The 13988-nt window shown below is 40.5% G+C and overlaps 1 protein-coding gene across 2 annotated transcripts in view; it reads right to left on the bottom strand.

Annotated features, from left to right (window-relative positions):
* Positions 1 to 13988, bottom strand: part of ctss2.1 (cathepsin S, ortholog2, tandem duplicate 1) — a 17138-nt gene extending 3150 nt beyond the window's left edge. Inside the window, exons 1-7 of one of the 2 annotated variants that reach the window (XM_046044846.1) lie at positions 13847 to 13988; positions 9743 to 9867; positions 9532 to 9654; positions 8766 to 8918; positions 7158 to 7382; positions 2216 to 2381; positions 1882 to 1984 (exon numbers count right to left, since the gene is read on the bottom strand). In XM_046044846.1, the coding sequence (XP_045900802.1) occupies positions 1882 to 1984; positions 2216 to 2381; positions 7158 to 7382; positions 8766 to 8918; positions 9532 to 9654; positions 9743 to 9867; positions 13847 to 13865 (914 nt within the window). In that variant the 5' untranslated portion in view covers positions 13866 to 13988. Of the gene's footprint in view, positions 1 to 1881; positions 1985 to 2215; positions 2382 to 7157; positions 7383 to 8765; positions 8919 to 9531; positions 9655 to 9742; positions 9890 to 13846 lie in introns of those variants that run through there. The other variant, XM_046044845.1, reaches the window with a different exon arrangement.

The raw sequence follows: 13988 nt of genomic DNA, 5'->3' as shown, positions 1-13988 counted from the left end.
TAAAGAGGCTGGCTGTTCACAGAGCTCTGTGTCCAAGCACATTAATAGAGAGGCGAAGGGAAGGAAAAGATGTGGTAGAAAAAGTGTACAAGCAATAGGGATAACCGCACCCTGGAGAGGATTGTGAAACAAAACCCATTCAAAAATGTGGGGGAGATTCACAAAGAGTGGACTGCAGCTGGAGTCAGTGCTTCAAGAACCACCACGCACAGACGTATGCAAGACATGGGTTTCAGCTGTCGCATTCCTTGTGTCAAGCCACTCCTGAACAAGACACAGCGTCAGAAGCGTCTCGCCTGGGCTAAAGACAAAAAGGACTGGACTGCTGCTGAGTGGTCCAAAGTTATGTTCTCTGATGAAAGTAAATTTTGCATTTCCTTTGGAAATCAAGGTCCCAGAGTCTGGAGGAAGAGAGGAGAGGCACAGAATCCACGTTGCTTGAAGTCCAGTGTAAAGTTTCCACAGTCAGTGATAGTTTGGGGTGCCATGTCATCTGCTGGTGTTGGTCCACTGTGTTTTCTGAGGTCCAAGGTCAACGCAGCCGTCTACCAGGAAGTTTTAGAGCACTTCATGCTTCCCGCTGCTGACCAACTTTATGGAGATGCAGATTTCATTTTCCAACAGGACTTCCAGTACCTGGTTTAAGGACCACTCGCCTGACCTGACAGCAACCTGGGCTCTCATAACACCTGAGCAGTGCCACAGACTGATGGACTCCATGCCACGCCGCATTGCTGCAGTAATTCAGGCAAAAGGAGCCCCAACTAAGTATTGAGTGCTGTACATGCTCATACTTTTCATGTTCATACTTTTCAGTTGGCCAACATTTCTAAAAATCCTTTTTTTGTATTGGTCTTAAGTATTCTAATTTTCTGAGATACTGAATTTGGGATTTTCATTAGTTGTCAGTTTTAATCATCACAATTAAATGAAATAAACATTTGAAATATATCAGTCTGTGTGTAATGAATGAATATAATATCCAAGTTTCACTTTTTGAATGGAATTACTGAAATAAATCAACTTTTTGATGATATTCTAATTATATGACCAGTACCTGTATATAAAGACACACAGTAAAGTCTTTTGCTTGATACAAAAGTAACAGAAGTAGCAGAGGCGCAATGATGCAATTTCCCTTGTGGGTGATGGCAGATCAAAACTGTGTGCAATGGATGAATATGTGAATGCTCTTCTGCTATATTTCTAAAAATAAACCTGGCTAGATTAGCTGGTCTTAATTTTTTTAACTTACTAAATCTACACATCAACACTTGAAACATTTGGCTTACTTCTTCCTGGAGCCAATGACTTTCTCTCTCTCCATATCACTATGTGTATTATGTACACATCTATATTTAGATTGATGGGTTTTGAAGATTGGTCTCAAAAGAAGATAAAATGTCACACTCACAAACTAGTCCAAAAGCTCCCGATAGTTTTAAGCGTGCTATGATGTCCTAGCCCAACCAGTCTGTATTATGTGGTTGACCACTACATGTCAGCAAAATACCCAAACCTTATAGAGAACATAACATGTGGTCTTTGCTTGTTGACACAGTGTACTTTCCTGTTTTGCTCTGACTTCTCTGTTTCACTTCCCCTGTGTCCTGCAGTGCAGCCAATATGTACCCACTATTATAATTACTATTAGTCCTATAAGTTCTATTATTCTCGTTATTACCCTCTACTATTACCATTATTTTACTTATCTATGTAAAACTTGCATTGTGCTGCTCTCTCTCTCTCTCAACAGGTCAAGACTGTTGGCCGCTCGCCCTGAGTATGGGTTGAGTTCAGGTGAATTGAATTAAGCATATAGGAGGTACACATAAGCTCAGCATGTGCTTAGGGGAGATCATGGCAGTGAAAATATCTCACCTGTTCTTTACCAGCCAGTAGTCTTGTCCGTTCAGTGTGCCATAGCCCACAGCTAACACCCCATGGTTCACTTTCTGGGTGCAGCTAGGGTCATCGTACACACCTGAAATGGCACGGGTCAAAATATTTTTGGTAATCAATTCACGTGTATTATCATCATCGACTATCACTATTCCAGTAGGTGAGGGATTCAGTGTCTTGCTCAAGAAAAAATTTAAGAGAAACTTAGCCCAGGTATAAAACATTACTTAATGCGCCCCCCCCTCCATAATATTGTCTGGATCTTTCTGCATAAAGATGAGAGTGTCTATGCAGCTCATGATGTGTAACGTACCACTCCTGTAGAAAGTAAATCTGGGCCGCGTGGCATCAATCGCCACTGATATGGGTCCAATGGTGGAGAGTGCCTGCTTCAGTTCCTCCTCGTCTCCCTCAGGCAGGAAGCTGTACTTGGAGCAGTTGGCAGCACGGTACACGGGGTTGTAGTGGCACTGTTGTGACTTAAGTAAGAGGAAAAACTGGGGTTAAAACCAATGATTGATGATGACCACAGGATGTGGGACATATACCTAAAAAGCCAAAAAAGTAATTTCTTTCATTTTTCCTGTGTTCCGATATGACATGAAGTTGGCATGAGGCACAACTGAACAAACCAACTACGGTGACGTCCATGTATGAAAAATGTTGACTTGTTCTTTTGTCCTTTGAAACATTTTCTTTGACTTTTTACATTTTCCAGCTCTTGGCAGGTAAGCCAGAAAGTGAATTTCAGACACAGACGGCAGTCACTGTGCTTATTAAGAGATTATTTCACATCACAGATTGAGTTGTTATTTATTTTACGGGTGCATTAGAGCCACAACACCTCCAGAAGGCTGGAACAGTCTGTCGGATCTGCTCAGAACTGCCCTCCTCCTCCTCACAAACATGAACAACAGCAAACCAGATCAAGCCTGGAGGACAAACATGTTGTCCGCTCAGATTAATTTATTGTTGCTCCAAAGAGACATTAACAGCAGACCACAGACAAGTGAGAAGAGTGTTGCTGTCTACAGCCTGAAGGGTCGGACTTAACTTGTTGTACACCCACATTGTTGTCTCATACAGGAATTTCTTAACTGTAAATCTGAGTTTGCACTAAACATGTTTCCATAAAACAACTCCACACTCAGCACTCTGACCTCAACTTCCTGTTTTAGTTTTAGGCTGAAGCCTCCCATAAGTGAACAATGATCATCCTTTGTTTCCTTGTGTGTAAAAGAAGTACTGACTTACAATGACCAGTAACAGAATCTACAACTTTAATGTTTTCCACCTCTCAACCACACAACACTCTGATTCAACATGAACTCAGTTCGCTCCTCAGTTTCTCGAGCTGCAGCTGACGATTGTTTTCATTATCGATTAATTTACATATAACATATCTAAAAATTTGGACTGAATTTTCACTTTGCCTGGTATTCAAATTTTGTTTGTACCTTTGAAGTGCTTCCATCTGAGTCTGGGTTTTGTTATGTCTTGTGTAATTTTTTTTTACAGCGAATGCATGAGAGATTATTTTTGGAAGCGCCATTTAACACAATACATGAGTGTGTACAGCACCGACACGCCACGCCCTATACACTAAATATGCAATTATATAGGGCCCCGCATATCATTCATTCATTTATTCATATTTAAATTGCTGCAAGACAAAAAGCCTATCACTGGTTCTGACCCACAGCTCTTTTTAAATTATTTTGAATTGCATGACTCCTGTTGAGTCCTGTTGAGATTTAAAGGTTCAGTGTGTAATATTTCTGAGGATTTATTGACAGAAATGCAATTTAATATCCATAACTAGGTTTTCAGTGGTGTGTAAAGAACCATTATGTTTTTATTACCTTAGAATGAGCCATTTCTATCCACATAACCATGGGCACCCCCTTCCATGGATGACGCAGTATTTTGTCGTCATGTTTCTAGAGTAGCTGTCAACGGCCAAACAGCCTACCGAGCGCGTTTCGTCATCACGGCGTTCTTCTTCTGATTGTATAATTACGGCAGTGTAGATGCCTGTCACTACATAAATGTGTCCGTAGAAGAAAAAGAGGGAATAATAATAATAATAATGATAATAAACAGTCCTCTGTTTTTCTGCTGGACAGGTAATTAAGTTAGTTGGACTTTAGCGATGCAAATGAAAGCTGTGGTTGGTAGCTTTAGCTCGTAGCTGGCCATAATCACAGAGAGAAGTGACGTGTTTCCCCTCTCAGCGGTGTAAAATATGTAGTTGGATTCATTTCATGTAGCGTCTCTCTCTGTCCAGCGCTCTGTTTGGGTTTGTTATGTTCGTCAGACAATCAGCTGATCACTAATTGGCAATAAAACTGCAGCTTCCAACATCAAAGCTCAGATTAACCAGCTAAAATTTTACTGCGCTGGTAATTTCATGTAGTTCTTCTCCAGCCTCTGTTATGGCTTTGCTACGTGGACAGAAATGTGTCCTTACCTTCCTGAGACAAACAGATGATGAATATTAGTGCAATAAAACTGTAGCAGCACGGTTTGTAATGGACTGTGGTGCTGAAACAGTGATTGTCCTTTTATCAGTCTGTGGTCGTGCTTTATGCACTTGATGTGATAGTTTTTGAGATAATCTTAGTTTACTTTGGTATGTTAGTCCAGATAAGCCAACCCTCCCAAGATGTAACAAAAAGTATGATTACAGTACAGTAAAATCATTTATTACAGGAAAATGAGACATCATGTAACATTTCATTTCTTGATGTGGCTGTTGTTTAATTTTATTTTATTTTTTTAAACCTGTCCTGCCCAGCAGCCTGGTAGTATGATGACCTGGATCCATATTGTGCCAGACAGATTTTACTTTAACAAGAGAGTATTAATATACTCCTTTGTCTGTTTTATTATTTATTTAATTATGTATTGATTTGTCACTGGGCCGGACAGGGGGGCAGACACAGGGATGGGGGGGCACAAACAGACAGCACAGAGAAAGGACAAGACCTGCAAGAGAAGGGGGATGGAAGGTGGGGACAACAGGGAAAAGCAGAGGGAAACACCAATTGCAGAAAGCAACGAAAACCTGCAATAGAACAGAGAGGGGGGCTTGGAGAGGAGAAAAACAACAACAAACAACAACAAACAAAAACAAACAATAAAAATAATAATAATAGTAAAAGACAACCAGCCAAACAGCAGCAATAAACAGCTGACATAGTAAGACAACTAAGAGAAAAATGAAAACATGAAACAGTCACACACACTAAATAAGCAACACAGCACAGCCACGAGAGCTGGAATAATAATTAATTTAAATAAATAACTGAAAGAAAAGCATCAGGAATAATTCTACCAGGGACAACCTAAATTTGTTTGTGTCTATGTGTGAGACTGTATGTGTCTGTGTGCGTGTGGGTGAATGCATAAGCCTGTTAAAGAATGTAGTTGTTAGTGAGAGTGGGGCGCCACGACTGTGCCACACCTACCCCAGCAACAGGCAGGCAAGAACCCCAGTAGCCAAAAGGGGTGGGAGAAAGAAGAAAAAATAAAAAATCAATCAAAAAAACAACGACTCGCAGATGCACCGCAATGCAAACGCGGAAGACCCCGACCCAAATGCCAGTTGACAATGTAATGCCGACGGAACGCAAGAAGCGTAACCCGCGGAAGAGCAGCGAACAACCAAAACGCCCAAATGCCACGCAATCATCAACACCAATGCACAAGTGACGAGCCCAACGCGCACACTGCGCAAGCACGGCGACACCCAATGCCCAGCAGCCCCCTGCAAATCCCGCGTGCGAGGTCGGGCAAACGAGAGAGAGCGAGGGGAACAACACGACAGCGAAAGCCAGCGGAGAGAAACACCAGCAGCAAGTCCCAGCCCGGCAGCAAACGCGCCGCGCAGGTCACCGTGCACCCGCCAATAAAAGTCCGCCGTCCCCCCAACCGCCGGAAAAAACAAAAGCCGCCGTCGCCAGCCGACATCCCCCATGCCCAGCACGCCCCCTGGCAGCCGTGCAACACCAGCGAAACCAGCAACGAGGCAAAATCAACCAGCTCAGCTGCAGGCCACCACCAACACACCCACCCGTCAAGGGCCGAGAACTCCAGGCACAAACCCAGAACAAACCGGAGCACAGCCCTGCCCTGCACCCACACTGCACATCCCGAAAACTTTATACCTCAGTATCCAGAGGGGTCCAACAACTTGCCGACAGAGAAATGGGGAAGCCAAGGGCAAGCCGAGGCCAACGAAGCAAAACAGGGACGCAAACTGGTCCCTCCAAGCCAACGATGAAATGCCTCCCCCGGACTCCAATGCACAAACTAAACGCCCAGCAGCCATCCAGAGACCCTGCACAGGGAAAAAGCACAATGCATCAAGATGCATCGACAATCGCCCCACAATCCCACCGCAGCCCTCCAAACTGCAACCGGATCAACCCACGCAGCGCCCAGAGACCCCCACCCCCAGAAGCCAGAGCACCCCGCGACTCCCCAAAGCGCAAAGGACCCCAGACCGCATGTCCCGGGGGAAGCTGTACCCCGCCCCAAGGAAGAACAGCAGAAAGCCGTGCCGGGAAGCTCCCTGCCGCCAGGGAGCGATAATGAGGGAGAACCAGGCCAACGGTCCCCCAGCCCAGCCAGAGGCATCCCTCCCCAGAGTGCAGACAGTGCCAGCAGCCCCCGAGGCCGATCTCATCCCTGGACGGGGGCCCGGCGCCCCCAGTCAAGCACCCCCAAGGAGGAGCACCAAAAACCTACCCCGACAACAGCCAGTGTTGCAATTCCATTAGATGCCACAAAAACTTACACACTGAACCTTTAAGTTCTGAGGGCATATTTCTCAACGAGCATGTACTGAATTAAGGGTTTACTACACATGTCTATTAATGTCATGCAGGGATTATGCCCACTTTATAAATTGCATATTGTTGCCACATTGTTTAGTATAATATTAAAAAGATTTCATGTTATATACTGTAGATATAGTTTATATTTTTAATTCATACTTCTCTGCTCCAGGTAAACTGAGGAGGGCCCCCAAAGAAAATCTTTCCTGGGGCCCCTTTTGTCTAGAGTTTGGCATGTGTTTGCAGGTTACTTATGCATAAAAATGTGTGTATTACAACTGACGTTTTGTTATTGCTTTTGATTACTTTTCACGTTTTCTTCCAGGATACCAGCTCAAAGTGTTCAAATAAATTTTCCACGTAGTTTTCAGCAACAAAGAATCTTTGACCAGCAGGATTAAACCAGTTACTCACCACTCCTACATAGGGGTATGCAGCGTCAGAGTCAATGCCCATGTTGTCAATGACGTACTGGAAGGCTTGGTGCATGAAGCCGCCATTGCAGCCCTTGTTGCCATATTTGCTTGAACAGTCCACCAGGTTTTGGGGGCTGAGGTCCACCAGCTTCCCTGTTGTCTTGGCTAACTGGCCCTCCAAGGCCCCTGCGGCACTGAAGGCCCAGCAGGATCCACAAGCACCCTGGATTCAAAAGAGCGATGCCATACTGTCATATCCACAAAGTAAAAATACATTTATTAGCTCCAAAATTTGAAGAAACACTTTTTCACATTTCCACACTTGGCAGCACAACATGAGTTTGTAAATATGGAGCGAGCGGAGGGCCCAGCAGAGTTTAAGAGGTTGAAAATCTATATTGAGTCTGGGAAATGTTCTTGTTTGTCAATTATATTTAACATGTTGCACAGAACAGAAGACACTCTAAAATCAATACTTGTACAATATGTCTCTGGTACTCTTCTGCACAACACAAGTTTGTAATAAGTTGCAAAGCTCTTTGTTCCCTCAAAACTAAGTACGCAATCCTTCAATATGATGAGATTTTTCAGTTCTTTGCAGTGTAAATCAACTTCTCTGAAGAGTTTGAAACAAGAACATTTTAAAATTACCACACTTAAGACCTTTATCAGTTAGATTTTCAAATTGTGTCCAAACTGACATTTGTCTGTGCTACTTCAAGAAATATAGCTTGTGAACAGATAGTTAATGTAACAAATGGGCATTGTCGTATGAGTGCTATTTATATGCCGTAGTTATGGGGCTGCACGGTTATGGCCAAAATAATTTCTTCAAGATTAAGGTGCTTGATATGTAACTTCATTAAGATAAAAAAATAAAACATCTAGTAAAGAGTATTTTTGCTTAAAAATGTTCAAATAAAGTGCACATAGCAAAGTAAAAAGATAAAACAATAAGTAAAATGTACATATAAGCATACTGTACGTCGGAGAGAGTGTATGTGTATTACAGTATGTTAACTGAGTTGTGTGTTAGGTGGCTATTTTTCTTAATAAGATGTTCACACTTAATACAGAAATAACTGTATAATTCCAGTCTTTCAGGGTTAACAAACAATCATTACGTAGTAGTATACAATTATATTTACACAATTATATACATTTTAACACCGGTGGACATTTAGTGGCCAACAAGTTGCCAACTAAAAACTGTATCCAGATTTTTTACTTTTGTTTCCACTAGTGATTTTTCATATCCAATCATTTTTAAACTTATCACTTGTCATTTGGAATGGTGCGCTTGATTGTGGTAATGCATGTCAGACAGTGACCTCGCACCTCTTCAGCACCAAAAACAAAATGGATGTGGCAAACACCTGGCAGTTGTGGTAATGACTTCTTGTGTGAACAAGAACCGACTTGACAAATAAGGAACTGGGGGAATCTGGTAAAAGAGGCTAGTGGGATGATGACAGTGTTGATTGCGTCACTGTGAGACACCAGATGTTTTCACCAACCCCACTGATTAAACCTGCTGACTGTCTTCTTATGCTGAGTTATTTGAGTCTTTGATGGAAAGAGAATCACTATGGGTATGTTTTCATACCTGCATCTTGACGCTGGTAACGCAGCCCTTCTCTCTCCAGTCCATGGTGTCTGGTACATCAGCGCCTGATGTCCCAGCAAAGGCAGATGGTGCCCTCTGGATGTCAGTGGGAGGAGTGAGTGTGGCAAAAGATTGCAGGATCTCCTCTGGTGTCTATAAAGCAGTAGAAAACAACTCATGAAATGAGCAACAGTGAGTTCAGTTTCAAATGGCCTATATTAATTTTGCACGGTTGTAAAGAAACATTAAAACATTTTATTCAGATTGGGCTGAAATCCTTCATCAAATGTCAGAAGTGTGTGAAGCAGAATCATGTGTGTAACAATAATTTTCATTACTGATTAATCTTCTAAAAAAACATGAGAAAATAGCGGAAGGTCATTATTTTCCAGAGCCAAAAGTGACATCTTCACATGTCTTGTTTTATTTGAGCAACAGTCCAAAATCCAAAGATATTCAGTTTACCGTTATATATGAAAAATTAAAGCATCACATTCTCACATTTAAAAAGACTGAAACACAGGAATGTTTGGCATTTTTAAAAAGTGGCTTAAAGGATTAATAGTTAGGTTTTTTTTAAACTGTAGCTGCCGATTAATTTTCTGTCAGTCAACTTACTCTTTCAGCTGTAATGTGAAGTCAGAATGATTCTTTTCTATTAGACGCTACTTTGGTTCTTCGTAAAGAAGAACTAGTTAGCAACTAACTAGTAAAGAAAGTCGTACTTTATATTAAATATAAACAGTACAGTGAACAAGTGTCTCACCATGTCTCCCATGTGGTTCATGCTTAGTTCGTAGGTGTGAAGCCCCATCGAGGCCTCCAGGTTGTGTGTTGTAATGAGCATCAGGTTCTTCTCCCATAATTCCCTGCGGTGCACATCCTCCAACTTAGAAATGTAGAGAAAGGGTGCATAAGGTCAAATGCTGTATAAGTTAATAATAAATCTTACATACAGAGTATTTTTTATCACATACCTCATTTTGGTACTTCTTCTCGTGTGTCTTCTTCCACAGCTCCCAGTGGAGGTCCAGCCTGCTGTCAAACGTGGCTGCTGCGCCGACACACAGGGAGACGAGCAGCAGGCTCCCCAACATCATTCCTGTAAACACACACACAAACATGGACCACATGAGAAGTCAGCCGGTCGTGTGACCTTTTATTAGACATCTGCTAGCTAAACAAACTGGCTGGCAGAGATCAAGCCTTGTGTCAGAAACATACAAATGGTTTTCACTTCATAAAAAACACACAGAATCAATGTCTAAGAGTCTGGAGGATTAGTGCTGACAAAATGTTTTCAGAGGTTGTATTAAATTCAAAAGTCAAAAGAAAAAAATAAGACAAGCAAAGGACTTTTGTAAAAATATGAACAAGATACAAATCTCAACGTTTTGTTTCTTCGGTCAAGACCTTGGCATTTAGAATTTTGAACAGACATCACAGTTGTTGCTTTATCAGCAAAGTTTGATTTACACTCCAGCAAGTTGGTAAAACAGAAACCCAACATCTCTTTTTGAGGTCTCACTCAAATTCTTGCTTGGATAAATTGCACACTATTAATGTGTCATTTTATTTATTTTATATTCTTTGAGCGCATTTCAAGAGACTGCAGCTTTTTGGCTAACTCTGGCACATTTGCAGAAATGTCAAGTAAACCAATAAATATCTCACTTCTAAAACCTGTAGCCTATGTTATGTGTGTTATATTGAACATACAAATGCTATTTTTCAAAATGTAGACCAGTCAGTTTAATTTTGTGGCAATTTGTTACTTTCTTACCTTGTATATGCCAGTGTTGTTGGATAATCAACTCGGCTAACTAAGTAACATTTACTTGCTTACCTTGTCTAGCGTTTTTTAAACTTGCAAGGTCTGCTAGGCTAACTAGCTACACTAACATTTGACTGCTAGGCTAACTAACTAACCTAGGTAAGCATCCGGGCTCTCAAATTTTATCAAAAGTTTGGAGTGAGATAACGTATGTTAGAGGAGAAGCCACTCAAATATTATATAGCCCCAGCCAATTCTCCAAGCTTTTACTAGCAGTTAAATTTTACCTTTAGTTGGTAATTGACCCGAACAAATGGAAATTCTCAAAAAGACAAATCTATCAAAACTAAAAAGAAATTTGACCCCAAACGAGCCCACTGAACAGCAGTGCTGTACACATAGGCCTACAGTAGGATGGCAGAACTTGCTCTAGCTGTGTGTGACTAGGCTACACATTTCAGCTTATGAATGGTGTTTTGTGTTGTAATTGTTTGTTGCACATTTTAATGCCTTGATGACAGGGGGAGGGGACTCTCACTTAAAGCACTGTGGCTCAAGGGCAGCCATTTTCACCAGCATGATGGATGATAGCTTACCGTCCAGAGCCAATATATAGAAAAACATCTCTAGTCCTTTCCTTAGTTTCAGGAAGCCAGCTCTAAGCCCAGTGGCGGACAGTAACAAAGTAGTACCTACTTTAGTACACAAGGTTTTTGTACCAAACTTGAGTATTTTCTTTTCATGCCACCCCTACTTCTACTCCACCACATCTCAAAGGGAAATATTGTACTTTTTACTTTATCTGACAGCTTCAGTTAGTTACTTTAAAAGTAAGATTTTTACACACATAACATAAGAAGAGCTAAAAAATAGGAAGTTTTAAAATAAATTAAATTACTTAACAGTTTACTGAAGTCCAGCTAGTAGAACTACATCAGTTAGGCTAATTGACAGAAATTTAATTGGTTTTAGTAATAGTATTTTTTCATGTAAAAACATTTCGTGGGTCCAGCTTCACAATGTGAAGGACAACTTCAAAGGTGTACAAAGAAATACAAGGTGTGGCATGTGAGCGTATGAACTGGCTGAAATGCGTGTGTCTCACGGTGAATGCGTGAGACTTGAGAGCCCCGGTAAGCATGATTCATTTATATATTTTTTTCCAGTTGGTTTCAGCACCATTCATTTTCAAAGTTGATATCCTGTCTCACAGTGTAGTTTTTTAACCTGACTTTTGTCTACTTTTTCAGAATAACCTGAAAACTTGGTTCCATTTAGGTTACTGTCAACCCACTAGGATTCATTTTTGCATCCACAGGGGCTCTGGTTCTAAGAAATGTTTGTTGAAAACAAACTCTAAGATGTTATTACAGTAGCGCTGAGCCTGAGGAGTGAGGAACAAAAGTGTTGCTATATGAGGAGGAAGTGGTTTTCATTTGGGCTGCAGGTATGTATTGTCTCTGCCAGTCAGTTAGATAAATAACACACCGCAACACATTATTGCAGAGTTCTGGTTGAACTTCGATTTTTACACTCACAAGGTTAATGTGTGTGTTATATCTTTAGTAACTTACTGTAGGGGAATGGTCATGTGTACAGGTTATAAAGAATATACCAATAAGGAATATGCTCATAGTCTAATCCTCTTCTAAATAGTAATGTTACTTGAGTAACTTAAGCTGTAAAGCGGTTTACAGAAACTGAATCAAATCTGAAAAGTACGTAAATATATTGTCCGAATGTTCTGCGAGAAAGAAATTGAAATGAACGGCACTGGGAGAAGTTGAGAGTCTATTTATTTTATACATCAGTACATTTTTCACTCCCAGAATTGCTAAAATCAGATAGCTTGATGAATGCTGTCTGAAAGTTAAACTGATTTCATATCCTCCACGGCTTTTCACAGCAGATATATAGCAAGAATGTCAATGTTATCAGTTCCACCTGTGCATAATTCCAGTTTTTAATGGTTTGTGTTTGGGAAACTCAAAGCACTTGGTGGAAGTGAATGAACTGTACATCACACAAAGATTTTTCCATTACAGCATATTCACAATTTTATACTCAGGTGAATGTTGATGCACAATAATTTAATATTAGATAAGTGCCTAGCCTTCTGGTACCTGTAGAACACAGGTTTCCTATACTATACTATACTAAACTATATTCAGATTGAGAACATTTGCAATCAAATACATTTTGGAGGAAACATGAAATATTGTGGTTTGTGGTTTGTTACAGTACGGTTAGAGATAGAGTCTTAAAAAATATACATAAAACTTTTCTTTTTCATGCTGTTCATCTTAGAGTTATGGAGGTAGTGCAGGTGGTATTTTAGATTGCATTATGTTGAAATGTTCTGAACGTTCTGGTCACCCATATCTACAAAGCTGAACAGACTTTTAAAAATATACCTCTTACATAAGGCTGCGTGAAAAGTGTGTGTCTGAGTGTTGCTTCCACAAATGTAAAGCCATTTAACTGTACATATATCCCCAAGTGTGGTAACTGTCACAAGACCAGAACTGAAACTACTGAACAAGCAAGAAATTTCTCATCAGTTATGTCACTAAGTTTCAACATCAGTTATTGTTTAATCAAACGATTGGACGATTAAAGATAATGTACTGGACGTGGGTTAGCGAGGTGTTCAGTTAGTGTTCAGTTTGCAGATCTACCAGTTTCACCTGATCACTTGGAAGATGGTAAACAAGTGAACTTAAGAAATAAGCTGACAATAAAGAGGCTTTTATTTGATAACATAACCCAAGATCACACAAACCTACAATATACCTTAAATATAGCCTGTTGCCAGAATCTGAAACTCTAGATCCAGCCAAGTAACATTGGACTTTATCAAAGAAAATGGCCTGCTTGGTTACCTTTGTTTATCTTATTACACATTTCAGAAATACTAATAATAAGAAACAATAAATCAGTCTAATAATAAATGTTTTGTATAATGTCACTCTAACAAAAATGTACAGAACATCGTTTCTCAACACTCTAGAGACTGGCAGATGAAATACTAAAATATATTTAGATCATTTTGTAGTCTTAAAGTTATTATGAAGCACCACAGACACTCTAAACCTTAGTGTAATATTGTAAAAGCGTTAGTACAAGATGATTTTCCTGACACTAGGACAATTGAAGCCTGTGTAAAACACAAAAACGAAACTAAAAGCAAACACGACTTAAAGCTTCTTATTAATGGACTCCTCTTTCACAAACGTCCTGCCATTAATATAAAAAGCAAAATAAATCGATAAAAGTTAAAAGTCTTGATGAAGGGTGTGTAACTTGCCTTGATCAGTCGGACTCATCGCTGCTTCTATGTCGAACGCACCCTGACTGTTTTCCTGGTTGATATTTATGAGGTAAGTGTCACATGATATATCGCAGTTCTTCCTCTTTAATTCAGCTGCATCTCGCTGAAGGGTTTTGTA

This window comes from Micropterus dolomieu, linkage group LG03, assembly GCF_021292245.1.
Source record: "Micropterus dolomieu isolate WLL.071019.BEF.003 ecotype Adirondacks linkage group LG03, ASM2129224v1, whole genome shotgun sequence".
In the NCBI taxonomy this organism is placed as follows: domain Eukaryota; kingdom Metazoa; phylum Chordata; class Actinopteri; order Centrarchiformes; family Centrarchidae; genus Micropterus; species Micropterus dolomieu.
The sequence above is the reverse complement of the archived record's forward strand: the minus strand, read 5'-3'. Positions and strand labels throughout refer to the sequence as shown.